At 48.0% G+C, this 14,787-nt stretch overlaps 1 protein-coding gene across 1 annotated transcript; it reads right to left on the reverse strand.

Moving 5' to 3' along the window:
- Nucleotides 1-9,609: 9,609 nt before the first annotated feature.
- On the reverse strand, nucleotides 9,610-10,722 carry TMEM271 (transmembrane protein 271). Its single transcript, XM_056848900.1, has one exon. The coding sequence runs from the start codon at nucleotides 10,720-10,722 to the stop codon at nucleotides 9,610-9,612; it is 1,113 nt and encodes a 370-aa protein (XP_056704878.1).
- Nucleotides 10,723-14,787: the final 4,065 nt, after the last annotated feature.

Raw genomic sequence — 14,787 nt, forward strand, 5'->3', positions numbered from 1 at the left:
ATGTCTGGTGGTTTCCCGATGCTGATGCACATCCTGGCATGCCTCAACAGATACAACCATTACATTCAGTGATCCCCAGATGCCCATCTGCAGCAGCTGTGCCTCTGAATCTGCCTTGTTGGATCCAGGATCACAGTTTACCACATACGACTGAATATAGCTGCTACTATGACTCCCATTTTACCAATCTCATATGTAGCACACATGAACCCATGAAGCTGCCTTATACTGAATGAGACCCCTGGTCCATCAAAGTCAGTATCCCCTACTCAGACCGGCAGCGGCTCTCCAGGGTCTCAGGCAGAGAGAGGTCTTTCACATCACCTACTTGCCTAGTCCCCTTAACTGGAGATGCCGGTGATTGAACCTGGGACCTTCTGTTTGCCAAACAGATGCTCTACCACTGAGCCACAGCCCCTCCCCTAACAACTTCAGTAGCAACTGGACTGGATTATTTTTTTCTCCAGTCATTTCCTTCCACCATCACTAAAAATAAGCTCCTTCAGTATTCATGACAGCCCAAAGCAAAGAATAACATAAAGGCTCAATTTAATGATCAATCCTTTTAAAAAACACCTCAAAACAAACACTGGCAGGAGAACAAAGTGGTATGAATGGTAACAATCTAAATTCAGCATCAAAACCAACTGTAACATTTGTAACAGGTAGCTTGCTAGACTGTCCCTCCCCCCCCCCACTCCTGAGCTCTAATCTTTGGAATAAATGAAGTTTTAAAATAATCAATGACCCCCAAAATAGCCACCTTACATAAAGTATTTGTACCGAACCTAAACTTAAAAAACAACAACGACGCAATCTTCCCTTTGATTACATATGGCCATACTTATTTTATTTTAAAGTAAAATGACCTTGCATCTCAAGTGTTTGCTACCACTGCAGAGTTGGCCAACTGTCCTCGTCTCAGTATTTAAATAAATGATACTGCACAACCCAACCCCCAAATTCAAGATTTAAGTTGCATTGATTTCAATATAAACATGTGTTCAACTCACCCATCCAGATCAATGAAACTTAAAAATGCTTAAGCTTAGCTTAGTCGGAATTTTGATTGGCTTCTGCCTCTGTGTCCGAGGATTCACATAGGTTTGGGAAAAGTGCACAGCAGTTTTCATGTTCCATGCATTATTTTTAATGCACCGTCATAATACTGCACACAGCACAAGCAGTAGGGCCATCTTCATCTTGCTTTGGTTGTGGGGATTCCCAGAGACATCTGAGGGGAGACACAGTGTTGGAATAAATGGTTTAATTCAACTTTAGGCTTTTATATTCTTACGATACCTGGGTTTGCACAAACCAAAAAGACGGTGCTGTCTAAAGTGAAACACATTTTGTTCCACTGAAATTAATGGGGCCTCAGTTAGTCATGACCGAGTCCCATTCCATTGTTTACAACGGGGCTTACAGCGCTGTGCTAAGCAGGTACACTGCTCCAAGTCCACTGGCTTCAGTGGACTCAGAAAGGCATAACTCTGCTTAGGACTGCACTGATAGTTGCAACTAACGTTTGCTGTATTATGCCAGCAGTTTCAACACCTACAGTGAGGGGAAAAAAGTATTTGATCCCCTGCTGAATTTGCCCGTTTGCCCTCTGACGAAGAAATTACCAGTCCATAATTTTAATGGTAGGTCTGTTGTAGCTGTGAGAGACAGAATAACAACAGGAAAAACCCCAGAAACCCAGAAGACAAAAGTCAGAGATTGATGTGCATTATAATGAGTAAAATAAGTATTTGATCCCCTATCAACCAGCCAGATTAGGGTTAGGGTTCTGCTGTCGACAGAAGCAATCAATCCATCAGATTCCAAACTAGCCACCATGACCAAGACCAAAGAGCTGTCCAAGCATGTCAGGGACAAGATTGTAGACCTGCACAAGGCTGGACTGGGCTACAAGACTATTGCCAAGCAGCTTGGTGAGAAGGTGACAACCCTAACCCTAACTGTCAACCTCCCTTGTTCTGGTGCTCCATGCAAGATCTCATCTAGTGGAGTTGCAATGATCATGAGAATGGTGATGAAGCAGCCCAGAACTACACGGGGGGGACTTGTCAATGATCTCAGGGCAGCTGGGACCATAGTCACCATGAAAACAGTTGGTAACACACTATGCCGGGAAGGACGGAGATCTTGCAGAGCCCACAAGGTCCCCTTGCTCAAGACAGCACATGTACAGGCCCGTCTGCAGTTTGCCAATGCACATCTGAATGACCCAGAGGAGAACTGGGTGAAAGTGTTGTGGTCAGATGAGACCAAAATCGAGCTCTTTGGCATCAACTCAACTGCCGTGTTTGGAGGAGGAGGAATGCTGCCTACGACCCCAAGAACACCATCCCCACCATCAAACATGGAGGGGGACATGTTATGCTTTGGGGGTGTTCTTCTCCTAAGGGGACAGGACACCTTCACCGCATTGAAGGGACGATGGACGGGACCGTGTATCGTCAAATCTTGGGTGAGCACCTCCTTCCCTCAGCCAGGGCATTGAAAATGGGTCGAGGATGGGTATTCCAGCATGACAATGACCCAAAACACACGGCCAAGGCAACAAAGGAGTGGCTCAAGAAGAAGCACATTAAGGTCCTGGAGTGGCCTAGCCAGTCTCCAGACCTTAATCCCATCGAAAATCTGTGGAGGGAGCTGAAGGTTCGAGTAGCTACACATCAGCCTTGAAATCTTACTGACTTGGAGAGGATCTGCAAGGAGGAGTGGGACAAAATACCTCCTGAGATGTGTGCAAACCTGGTGGACACCTACAAGAAACATCTGACCTCTGTAATTGCCAACAAGGGTTTTGCCACCAAGTACTAAGTCATCTTTTGCAAAGGGATCAAATACTTATTTCACTCATTATAATGCACATCAATCTCTGACTTTTGTCTTCTGGGTTTCTGGGGTTTTCCCTGTTGTTATTCTGTCTCTCACAGCTACAACAGACCTACCATTAAAATTATGGACTGGTCATTTCTTCGTCAGAGGGCAAACGGGCAAATTCAGCAGGGGATCAAATACTTTCCCCCCCTCACTGTATGCACTGACGGCTCTCTTCCATGAATGAGCCAATGTACTGAAGGCCACACTAACACATTTCCATGTGCACAAAGAACACATTCCTTGACAGAAGAGAACAGGAAACCCCTATGCCTAAGAGGAGTGATTACTTTCCATCATTTCTAATTTTTTGGGGGGTAAGGAAACTCTTCAGGAATGTGGTTTTTAAAAGAAGTGTGTACAGAATGTTTATATAATAGATAACGTGCTTTGTTTCAGAAGCAAATAATGATCAAAATTCTCCAGGAACTACTCTGATGCAAGCCACATTGAAATGAAGGGGAGCCGTGCATTAGCACAGGAGATCAAAATTTACATGGCAGAACTCTTGGTCTGTTCCCCTTCAGTTTCATGGGAGATACTTAATTCCTAAAAGCACTTATCAACAGATTATGCCCTATGATTTTTTTTTCTTTTTACTCTGAAGGTGATAGAAAGGTGTAAATCCGTTTAGGATGGCACTTCTAAATCCATTACAATCAACTGGCTTAGAAGGCTTAAGAGGCCTCTGTAATCCAGTATAAAATTCTTGGAGGACTCCCGAATAAGGCCAAAAGGAAGTTAAGAGAAACAGAGACTAAGTACAACCATCCTCAAAGTTGCACAGAGCCTCCCTGAGTATAGAAGCATATTCTTTTTAGCCCCCCCCCCCAAAAAAAATATTACAGTGGAATAAGTCTGTACAGGGAGGGAAGGCGGAGTGGTATAGCCTCATCTCGTCAGATCTTGTAAGCTAAATGGTGTCAGTACATGGAAGGGAGGTCTACAAGGAAGATTCTGCTGTGGAAGAGGCAACGGCGAACCACTTCTGCTTCTCAGTTGCCTTGAAATCCCCTTGCTGAGGTCACCATAAGTCAGCTGTGACTTGACAGAACTTTACACACACAAGTCTATACAACTTATAACCTACTGAGATGAATAATGCCCACCAATCTCTGGGTTTTTTTGCCTGTCCAGGACTCAGCGCTTCACAAGCCACATGACAGGGGAGTGTTATAAGTACAAGCTTGTCGTAAAACAGAAATGACTCCACTGATAGAGTCCTTGACCCAAACATGGGGAAATATAGGTTTTTGGGAAATGGTGAAGAGAAAGACTACATGGGAACAAGAAATTCCAAGACACAAAGGATACCCCACTCCCACCTGCAATCTTTTTGCACCAGCAGAGAATGGATCTTTGAATTTCGGTGCCAACATTAAAAAAATATATCAATACAACAACTGAGAAGGATTACAGGCACCAATATATTTTGGTCTGGACATTAGAGAAAACCATTCTACAACGTTCTACCTAGCCCAACCAAGATTTACCAAACTGTGTGGCAGTGGTAGAATAAGGAAGAACTTGTGACTTCCTTAAGTCCTGACACTTCTCCTTTTGAGAGAGACACCTTAAAACCCTGATTAAGTTGCTGTCACAGAGTAGCAGGGTCCTGGCACGAACCCCCATACATAAACATTATCCTTTCCGGAATATCCCATTTAGTGACTCCCTTTCTTCTGCTTCCCTCCCTTCTGGGTATTCCCTACTGAGCACCCAGCACTCCAAAGGACAGCAAAACAAAATTCTGTAGCTAAACCTGGCAGAGTGGCTTTTCCCACCCTGCAGTAAAGCTGCTCTTCTTTTATTATGTGGATATGGAAAAATCATGCTTGAGGAGTTGGGTCAAAGCTAGTTATAAAACAAAGACTGTAGGCAGAAACATGTTGGATTTTTTTCTTTGTTTTTTCAGAGGGTTGGAAGGTGGTATGTAAGAGGCATCGGTGTGCGTGTTTTTAGGTCATCACAGTACGTCAAAACCCATCTTGTAGGACCAGAGCAGGGAATGCATATGCTCTGGGCAAAAATGTCTTCCCTGTATAATCTTCAACTGTTAAAAATTGTCTGCTGCCAAATAGGTTTTAGTGGGTAACAAAGAAGGGCCAGAGAATGGCTTCCATTTCTATAGTTCTGTAACATTCAATCTAGAGCAGAGTTTCCCAACCCTTTTTGAGTCACGGAGCACTTTTCAGGAGAGAAATTAATCATGGAGCACTAATTTTCACCTAGTACCTATATATTAAACTGAATGACAGTAGTATTTTTCTTTTCAATCTCTTTATGGAGCACCAGGAGATGTTTCATGGAGCACCAAGTGCTCCTTGGAGCACAGTCTGGGAACCTCTGATCTAGATTATTATTTTCATGGGCCACAGATCTAATCTAGAATAGAAGTCCCTTAAATACACTCTTCAATCATTTGGCCTGCTCTCCTCCATAGAGGGTGAGTACCATGGATCTTTTCATGAATCTTGCTATGAGACAGATGTCTAGTTTTCACAGACACATGAGTCGGCAGTCTATGCCTGGAGTGTATTATTATACACTGTAGGTATGCTCAAATTATTTAAAGTCCTTCTATACAAAACAAAACCGTCTATTAAAAAGCTAGCACATCAGAAAAAAGGGTTTTAGGCTTGCCTTCTTACAGACATGCTGGTTTCCTAAATGCACGGGCTGGGGACTATGGGGCATTTGGTTGTAAGCCTTACTAGCAGTCTAAACATGCACATTTTAAGGACAGCCTTACATAAATTGGGTGTAAGGCATCCCAAATAGCCCAGCTTAGCTCAAGCTTGTCCGAGCTGGGAAGCTAAGCAGGGTTGGCTGCAGTTAGTACTTGGATGGGAGAACACCAAGGAAGATGGGGAATTGCTATGCAGAGAAAGGCATGGTTAATCACCTCTGCTCCTCTCTTGCCTGGAACCCCCACCCCCAGACTCAGATCGCCATGAACTTAGTTGCGACTTGACGGCACGTTATTCAAGGCCTCTGATACTTAGGTTGCTGCTTTTGCAGTCAACACAGCAAGTAGGATTTGTGCCAGTGAAATGGAGTAAAGAAAGATGCACAAACTACAGGAGCACCTATGCCTGCATTTCAGCACGCTGGAGAGCCGAGCTAAATTAACCAAGTAGAAGAAGAGTTGGTTTTTATATGCCGACTTTCTCTACCACTTAAGGGAGACTCAAACCAGCTTACAATCACCTTCCCTCCCCCTCCCCACAACAGACATCCTTGTGAGGTAGGTGGGGCTGAGAGTGCCCTAAGAGAGCTGTGACTAATCCAGGGTCACCCAGCTGGCTTTGTGTGTAGGAGTGGGGACACAAATCCAGTTCACCAGATTAGCCTCTGCCGCTCACGTGTAGGAGTGGGGAATCAGACCCGTTTCTCCAGATTAGAGTCCACCGCTCCAAACCACTGCTCTTAACCACTACACCATGCTGGCTATCAACACGTTTGTGACAAATGTTCTACACTTCTGTTTAGGAAAGAGCACGCCAAACACAAGCAGATTGTCATATGTGATGACTGATTTCTAATCAGCATTTCCCTAGCCTTGCGGTATCTGTTTAAGAACCTGGTCACATTTGAAACACACTCAGTTTAGGCCTGCCGTATACAAAGAGCTCCTCCTGAAGTAAAACTGTTCTTAAGACAGAAGTCTTACAGACTGAAGGTGAGGACCGTTACGGGTTCCCAATTTTGAAAAAATCCCTGCATACAATAAATTAAGCATGTTGGGAGAAAGGTTCAGCCTTCCTCCTCTGTTAAGTTTTTACGTGCAGGGCTATGTGTGTGTTTTAACATGGTGGGCAGTCAGTGACTCCATCTGCAAGCTCAAGAGGTCCTGTCTAGGAAAGGCTTCTTTTAAACCACGCAATGACCTGGGTTGCTAGACCCATTCTACAAAAATAAGCCAATTTGAATAGGGTGCGGACCTCCCCCATCCTTTCAGAAAACAGTATGTAATGTAAGCCTCTAGCAAGAAATAGATTTGTTTTATTCAGATACTTAAATATGGATTTCAAACCGTACTTTACGCACCAGTTTATTTTATAAAAATCCTGGCCCATATACACATCCAAAGTACCGTCCAAATAAGGAATACATTTCAGCAGGCTCTTCCCTTTTGGTAGTTCCAATAAAATGAATGAAAGATGCGACACAAAAGGTACAGCCATCTCTCTCCCCCCTCCCCCCCCAGTAATTCCCATTCATTTTCTAGAGGCTGGTGCTAGAGAAAGTGCCTTTTAGATTGGGCCCAAGGACTGAAGTTGAGGATCCTTGGAAGATGGAATCCATACCTCTTTAGGGAGAAAGAAAAAAGACTCATCACTGTTAAACAAAGGTCTTTTATGTATTAGGTAAGCATTGTGCTTAGTTTCAGCTAGGGAAATACTTTTTTTAACCCTAAAATGAATAATCATCACAACTGTAGCGCTGGCTTTCTGAAAATCTGAAGCTAACTTTGCAACCTAGATTAGTTGCTTATCCAGTTATCTAAGATAAAGTCTGTCACCGCTGACTTTTTAAAAGGTATAGTTTTAAATCTGTTTTTAAGTGTTCTAAGGCATTATGCATTTTGGGTTATACAAATTGTGCAAAACAATTTCCGATAACAAAATAACGCAGAGAGGCTTTCAGCACTGTTGGGGTTGGGTGCTTTTGTTTTGTTTTTTAATCTAAGGCCGCAAATTTACTTGGTATAGCTCCTTATTTGAAAAAAAAATCTGTACATTGCAAAAATAAAAGAGAACACAGCAGTTTTCCTTTAACGCTGCTGTCTCTGTTGATAATGCTTGAATTTTGCAACGGGCTCCAAGATGAATCATTATTATTAAGCATTGATACAGTGCCATTTGGCATAGATGGCGCTTTACAAAGTAGTACAAGCTAAAAGACAAGTTCCCTGCTCTAAGGAGCTTAAGAAAGGTATTGGCTTCTGAATGGAACTCCTGTTTCAATAATTTTGAGAATAATAAGCAAATTAACATGAAGTGTGGCTCTTTCATCCTTGTGTGTACATTCTGAATTAAACCTTTCCTTTTTTAAGGTCGATATTCCAAAGCAATTCTTCTAACTGCCTTCTCCAGGCTATCTGATATGCTTAAATTATTCTCCAGCACAAGTAAATTAGGGCATTTTGGTGAAACTTTTAAAATGTCCAGTTGAAAGAGTTTAGTCACTATGCTACAAGTCATTTTGTGCAGTATCCTTTCCTACCATCACCTGTTGAGTTTTCTCAGTTCGAGTAGATACTGAATGTGGTTTAAAAATAAAAACACATTATGAAGGAGTTGTTAAACTCCACTAAAAGTTGAGGCCATCAATTAAGGCTGCTTAAAGCATATATATCTATATATCTGTATTTAAATAAAACCTTAATATTCAAGCTTTTCAGATTGAGTAATTGGTAACACTAAAATGAAACTACTCACAAGAGTAACTGGCTGTACTTGTACAAAATAGGATTGAACTGTTCTTTTAAAACAAAATAAAAATAAATATAAGCCCTGCTTTGCATTAAAAACACAGAACCTGTTTACAAAAAAGGAATGTATGAGACATTTGGACTTTCCTCGAATTCTCTGTAACATTTCTATTTTAGTAAAGGAACTGATAGTTGTTAATTTTAAGTTGCAATGACTTTACCAAACATTTTCACTATAGACTTTTTGAAAGCTTTTACAGTAAGAAATTATCAACAAAAAGCAGGCACATTAGTGTACAAAAATGTTGCTTTTTTTCTCCTTTTGAAAGTGCAGGTTTATAATGTGCATCTTACAAGACCAACAATGGTTTTAACTTTCACTAAATTTTTAAATGTAACATAAAATCTTCCAGGAATACTGTAAACATAAGAGGCTTTGTTCAAAACTGCTCTCGATCTCTTCGTGGTTAGAAATTTATCTGCTTGAGACATAAAGATGCTTTCTTATATCTTGCGGACGTAGTTCTGGCCAGTTGTCTAATGATACAATTTTGCACTCTTAAAGCTGAGGGTATCACGAAGATTCATTTGAAGGGAGGGAAAAGCCAGGCCGGCTTAATTTTTTTTTAAAAAAAAATCCAAGCCACCTATGACCGCGGGAACCAACTCTGCATTCAACCAACACAGAAGAGACAGCTGCAAGATTCCATCAGATCATCAGGATAAAATTAAAAGGTACTAAAAGTATTACTCCCAGGAAGCCCCAGCGGTCTTTACGGAACACCAGAGGAACTGCAGTTTGCTTAAAACCTCTAGCAGGTAACTCTAGATTTTTTTTTTTTAAAGTAAGGAAACCCAAAAGAGGAGCAAAGGGAAAGAGAAATCTTGACAAGACCAACCCCCCAACAGGTGGCAACTTTCTCAAACTCTGTTCAAGATTTCTCCACCGAAGAAGCGGCTAACGGAAAAACGCGCCTGAGCCTCGGGAAAGGAAGCCAGCGGCGTTTTGGCCTCGGTTGCCCCTTGCCAAGGGGATCCAGTCGACGGCCAGCTCGATCTCATTCTGGGGATCTCACTTACGTCTAACCCGTCCGCAGAGGAGCAGGGCGGGCCGCCTGCCGCGTCCAGCCTCACCTGGCGCCACGGGTCCTGCCCACGAAGCCTTAAGCGCCTCGCACCCCCACCCCCTTGCCCAAGGAGACCCCCCCGGCCCTTTCCAGCCGGGGCGGCCGACGGTCAGCGCGGGTCCCCCGCCTGGGGGGTGGGGGATCGCCCCCCACTCAGAGGCGGTTGGCGGCGGCCCCCCGGGGGTAGATCTCCTCGTAGGCCGGCGGCTGCTCGTTGGGCAGCGGGTAGCAGTAGGGGTAGGAGGCGTCGAGGTCGGGGTCCACGGGCGAGTAGCCCGGCAGCTCGACGGAGGGGTGGCCCCCGCAGCTCACCTCCACCCCGGCCTCGTCGAAGACGTGGAAGACGCCGACGTTGATGTAGGAGACGGCCTGGAAGGGGCAGGCGGCGCCGGGGGAGAGGTCGGGGTCCTCGCTGGAGAAGATGGAGCCCTGGCTGGGGCGCTGGGGGCGCCGCCCGCCCCCGCCGCCGCCCCCCGAGCCTCCTCCGCCGGGCCCCCGGCCCCTCCGCCGCCGCCCGGCGCCCAGGTGGCGCTGGTGCCGTCGGCGCCGCCGCCGCCGCCCGCGCTGCTGGGCGGCCTTGTAGTTCTTGACCAGCAGCAGGTTGAGGAGGCCCAGGAGGCACTCGAGGGCGTTGAAGATGGTGGAGATGACCAGGCCCCGCTGGTAGTCGCGCAGCTTCTGGCAGCGCAGCGTGGCCGCCGCCGCCGCCCCGTCGGGGGGCCGCGGCCGGGCGGCGCCCTGCAGGAGGCAGTAGTGCGAGTACTTCTTCTCCACCAGCGACACCGTGTCGCCGTCGATGACGGCCCCGGCGAAGGCGCTCAGGACGCCCAGCATGAAGACCAGCACGCCCAGCAGCAGGAAGTTCTGCCGCCCCCCCGGGGGGGCCCGGGGCAGCTGCCGCGGGGGGGCCGGCCGGGGCGCGGGAGGGGCGCCGGCGTCCCCCGCGCTGACCGGCACCGCCGCGATCTCGCTCCCCGCCGGGGCCGCGCCCTCGCACCCCGCCGCCGCCGCCGCAGCTGCCCCGCCGGCGGCCGCCTCGTCGGGCGGGCGGCAGCAGAAGAGCGCGGCGCCCAGGAGCGAGAGGCCGGCGGCCAGCAGCAGCCCCGAGTAGAAGGCGCCGGCGGCGCTGCCCAGGCGGAAGGGCTCCCCCTTCAGCTCCGAGCCCAGCGAGAAGCACTTGAGGCCCACGGCGGCGGCGCTCAGCGCGCAGGCGAGCAGGAGGCAGCTGGAGAGCGCGGCGCAGCCTCCCCGGGCACTCCACTTCATCCTCCGCGTCTCCGCCGCCGCCGCCTCCTCCTCCTCCGCCCGGCCTCGCCGCCTCCCACCGCCTGCGCCTCCTCCTCCTCCGCCTCCCGCCCGGCCTCATCCTCCCGTGTCCTCCTCGGCCTGTGCCGGGGAGGCGGCGGCCGCCGCGCGCCGCGGGGGCATCGTGGGCTCGGCGAGGGGAGCTCCCCGGGGGCGCTCGCGCCGGCGCCGGCGCCTCTCCTCTGCAGGCGAGCGCGGCTCTCCCTGGCGCGCGCGCCTGCCTTGCCTTGCCTTGCTTTGCCTTGCCCGCCCTCGCCGCCTTGTCTTCACCCGCCTGCCTCCCCGCGCCCTCGCGCGCGCTTCGCCGACGCCGCTTCTGCGGGGAGCCAATGAATCAGTGAGGGCGGGAAGAGGGGCGACAACAACGGCGCGAGGGCTGTGTGTGTGTGTGTGTGTGTGTGTGAGGGGTGGGGTGGGGGGGGGGAACGAGACACGCCCCGGCTGCTCTCAAGGCAGGGTGCGGAGAGAGTGGAATACGGTCCGAGGCCGGCGTAAAAACATACCAGCTAGACGTACGTCATACAACACATGTAAAAGTGCCTCAGGTGGGAGCCCCGGGAACGTCTGACGACCTCTCACTCATAGAAGCCGTTAAGCGCTTAATTAAAAAGATATTGCGCGTTTGGAATTAGTGTGAACATCAATATAAAGTCGCTCAGCCATTAAGTTCGACCCGTGCGCTTTTAAAGGGGCCAAATTTGGGGGGCAGGCAATGAGGATCAGGCGTGCAAGGTAGAGGTGTTTTATGTTTTTTTCCTGCCCACTTGCGGGTACTTCGACGGCTCCCCCCTGCCCTCCCCTGCCTTGAGGGCAGCCTATTGACTATGAATGGGGTATTTTGCCTTCTACTTAGTGGGCAAGGCAAGCTTACTGGTGGTTCCCAACCTTTTTTTGACCGGGGAAGTACCCACCGTCGAAGTACCCGCAAGCGGGTGGGAAAAAACCATAAACCCCTCTGCCTTGAGGGCAGCCTATTGACTATGAATGTGATATTTTGCCTTATACTTAATGGGCAAGGCAAGCTTACCGGTGGTTCCCAACCTTTTTTTGACCGGGGAAGTACCGTACCCGCCGTCAAAGTACCCGCAAGTGGGCGGGAAAAAACCATAAACACCTCTGCCTTGAGGGCAGCCTATAGACTATGAATTTGATATTTTGCCTTGTACTTAATGGGAAAGGCAAGCTTACTGGTGGTTCCCAACCTTTTTTTGACGGGGAAGTACCCGCAAGCGGGCGGGAAAAAACCATAAACCCCTCTGCCTTGAGGGCAGCCTATTGACTATGAATGTGATATTTTGCCTTATACTTAGTGGTAGGGCTGTTGATTCGGTTCGGCCCGAACTGAAAAACAGCCGAATTTCCCGATTCGGTGGTTTTTAGTTCGGGATGAACCGAACTCAAAAATGGCGGGAAACCGGGGGAGCCGAATTCAGCGAGTTTGGGAGTTCACGAATAAATCCGGCCAATTCAGGGCGGCAGTAAGCAGCATAACCGTCAGTAAGCAGCATTCTCCTCCCCCGGCCAATCGGTGGCCAAGCTGGGTCTTCTTCTGGCCAATCAGTCAGGATTGAGTACTGGAGGAATCAGCTGATGTGCGGCCCGGCCGGGGGGGGGGGGGAGAGAGAGAGAGGGAAATCTTCGTGTGTGTGTGTGGGTGCTTGTGCACATTCGCTCCTTTCTGTGAATGCAGGGGGCGTATTTTTTGGGGTACAGACCCCAGACTTTCAGCAGAGATTCAGACAAGCCTTCTCAAGAGACCACCCAAGTTTTGTAAACATTGGGTCAGGGGGTCCCGAGATATGGGCTCCCCCCTTTTTCTTTCCATGGCTGCAGGGGGCGCATTTTTGGGGGTACAGACCCCAAACTTTCAGTGGAGCTTCAGATGAGCCTTCTTAAGATACCCCCCAAATTTTGTAAACATTGGGTCAGGGGGTCTCGAGATATGGGCTCCACCCCTTTTCCCTCCCCCCTTTTCCATTTACGTGGCTGCAGGGGGCGCTTTTTTGGGGATACAGCCCCCAAACTTTCAGCATAACTTCAGACAATCCTTCTTAAGATACCACCCAAGTTTTGTAAAGATGGGTTCAGTGGGGGCAGAAATATCGGCTCCCCCTTTCTCTTTCCGTGGCTGCAGGGGGCGCATTTTTGGGGGTGCAGATCCCAAACTTTGAGCGGAGCTTCAGACAAGCCTTCTTAAGAGACCACCCAAGTTTTGTAAACATTGGGTCAGGGGGTCCTGAGATATGGGCTTTCCCCTTTCCCCTTTTCCCTATTGGGATGAATGGATCAGCTGATCCTGTGTGCATCTCCAGAGCAAAACGTCCCGTGCCTAATTGGAATCGTCTTGGATTACAAGTCCTCCCCAGCCCCTCCTGATGGAACAGAAGACAGCCACAGTAAGACCCCTTTGGGGGCTTTAATCTATAATTTTTCTCCTGTGTGTGTGTGTGGGGGGGGGGAAGCAGAGTCTGTGTGTGTGTGTGGGGAGGAAGCAGTTTCTGTGGGTGGGTGGGGAAGCCAAAGGGGGCTTTTGCCGGTTCTGCCTGGGGTGTGTGTTCCCCATCGAGTCTCTCTCTCCCTCGTTTGAGGGGGGGTTTCAGTTGTGTGTCTTCAGGTTTTCCCTCATTCATAAGAGCTGTTAGGTCTATTTGGATGCTTGCTCAAAACTGGTTTTCAAATGGTGACTTAAAGAATGCATTTGGAGTCCCATGCAAAAGGGGAAATTCCACCCCTCCTGCTCATTATGCATAGCTAGCTGCCTCTGTCCCTTTCCATGGTTTGCAAACTCCCAGGTGTCAGGTGCTGCTTTGCACAGTTGCAAAGGTATTGCTTACAAGGTTGTGTTGCTCTGAAGTCGTGTTGCAATGCTTTGCAAACTTCTCATCTGTTTGTCGGGGCTGGGAGCTTTGTGCGTGGGCGGCAAGCTCTGCTCAGACATGCACATTAAGGGTGGGGGGTCCCCTTTCGGGGCCCATATCTCAGCCCCCCCTGACCCAATCTTTACAAAACTTGGGGGGTCTTTCAAGAAACATCCTTTGAAGCTCTGCTGAAAGTTTGGGACCTCTACCCCCAAAAATGCCCCCCCAGAGCCGCGGAAAGGCGCGGTTGTGTTTTTAATGGCTTTATTCGGCCGAATTTTTTTCCCGAACTTTGAATTCCCGCCGAATTGCACAGACCCGAAGCGGGGGAGTTCGGACTTCGGCATGTCCTGAATCTAAACAGGCCGAATTCAGCCGAATCTGAACTATACCGAATTTTTTTTAATTCAACAGCCCTACTTAGTGGGCAAGGCAAGCTTACTGGTGGTTCCCAACCTGTTTTTGACCGGGGAAGTACCGTACCCGCCGTCGAAGTACCCGCAAGCGGGTGGGGAAAAACCATAAACCCCTCTGCCTTGAGGGTAGCCTATTGACTATGAATGTGATATTTTGCCTTATACTTAGTGGGCAAGGCAAGCTTACTGGTGGTTCCCAGCCTTTTTTTGACCGGGGACCACTAGGACTTTCTTGTTCAGTGCAGGGACCCCAAGGTCCAAAACAAAAATTCCGAGGATTTGAAGATAAGCTTTAATCGTAACTGCTAGTTAAGCATTAAGCTGAGAACAATATTTGAATATATATTTTTACAACAGAGCGCTTTTAATTGAAAATGTTGATTTATTATGGGTTTAGAACAGTGGTTCCCAACCTTTTTTTGACCAGGGACCACTAGGACTTCTTTGTTCGGTGCAGGGACCCCAAGGTTCAAAATAAAAATTCTGAGAATTTGAAAATAAACTTTAATCATAACTGTTAGTTAAACATTAAATTTAGAATAATATTTGAATATATATTTTTATAATAGAGAACTTTTAATTGAAAATATTAATTTATTATGGGTTTATAACTTTGTTTCGGTGACCTTAATTTAGTTCTCGCGTACCCGCCCCCCCCGGTTGGGAACCAGTGCTGTGTAGTAACATGATGGCATTCTGTTTCCCTGAATAGCATCCAGAGATGTTAATGAAAAGTCAATCATAGGCGAATC

This window comes from Euleptes europaea, chromosome 4, assembly GCF_029931775.1.
Source record: "Euleptes europaea isolate rEulEur1 chromosome 4, rEulEur1.hap1, whole genome shotgun sequence".
Taxonomy (NCBI): Eukaryota; Metazoa; Chordata; class Lepidosauria; order Squamata; family Sphaerodactylidae; genus Euleptes; species Euleptes europaea.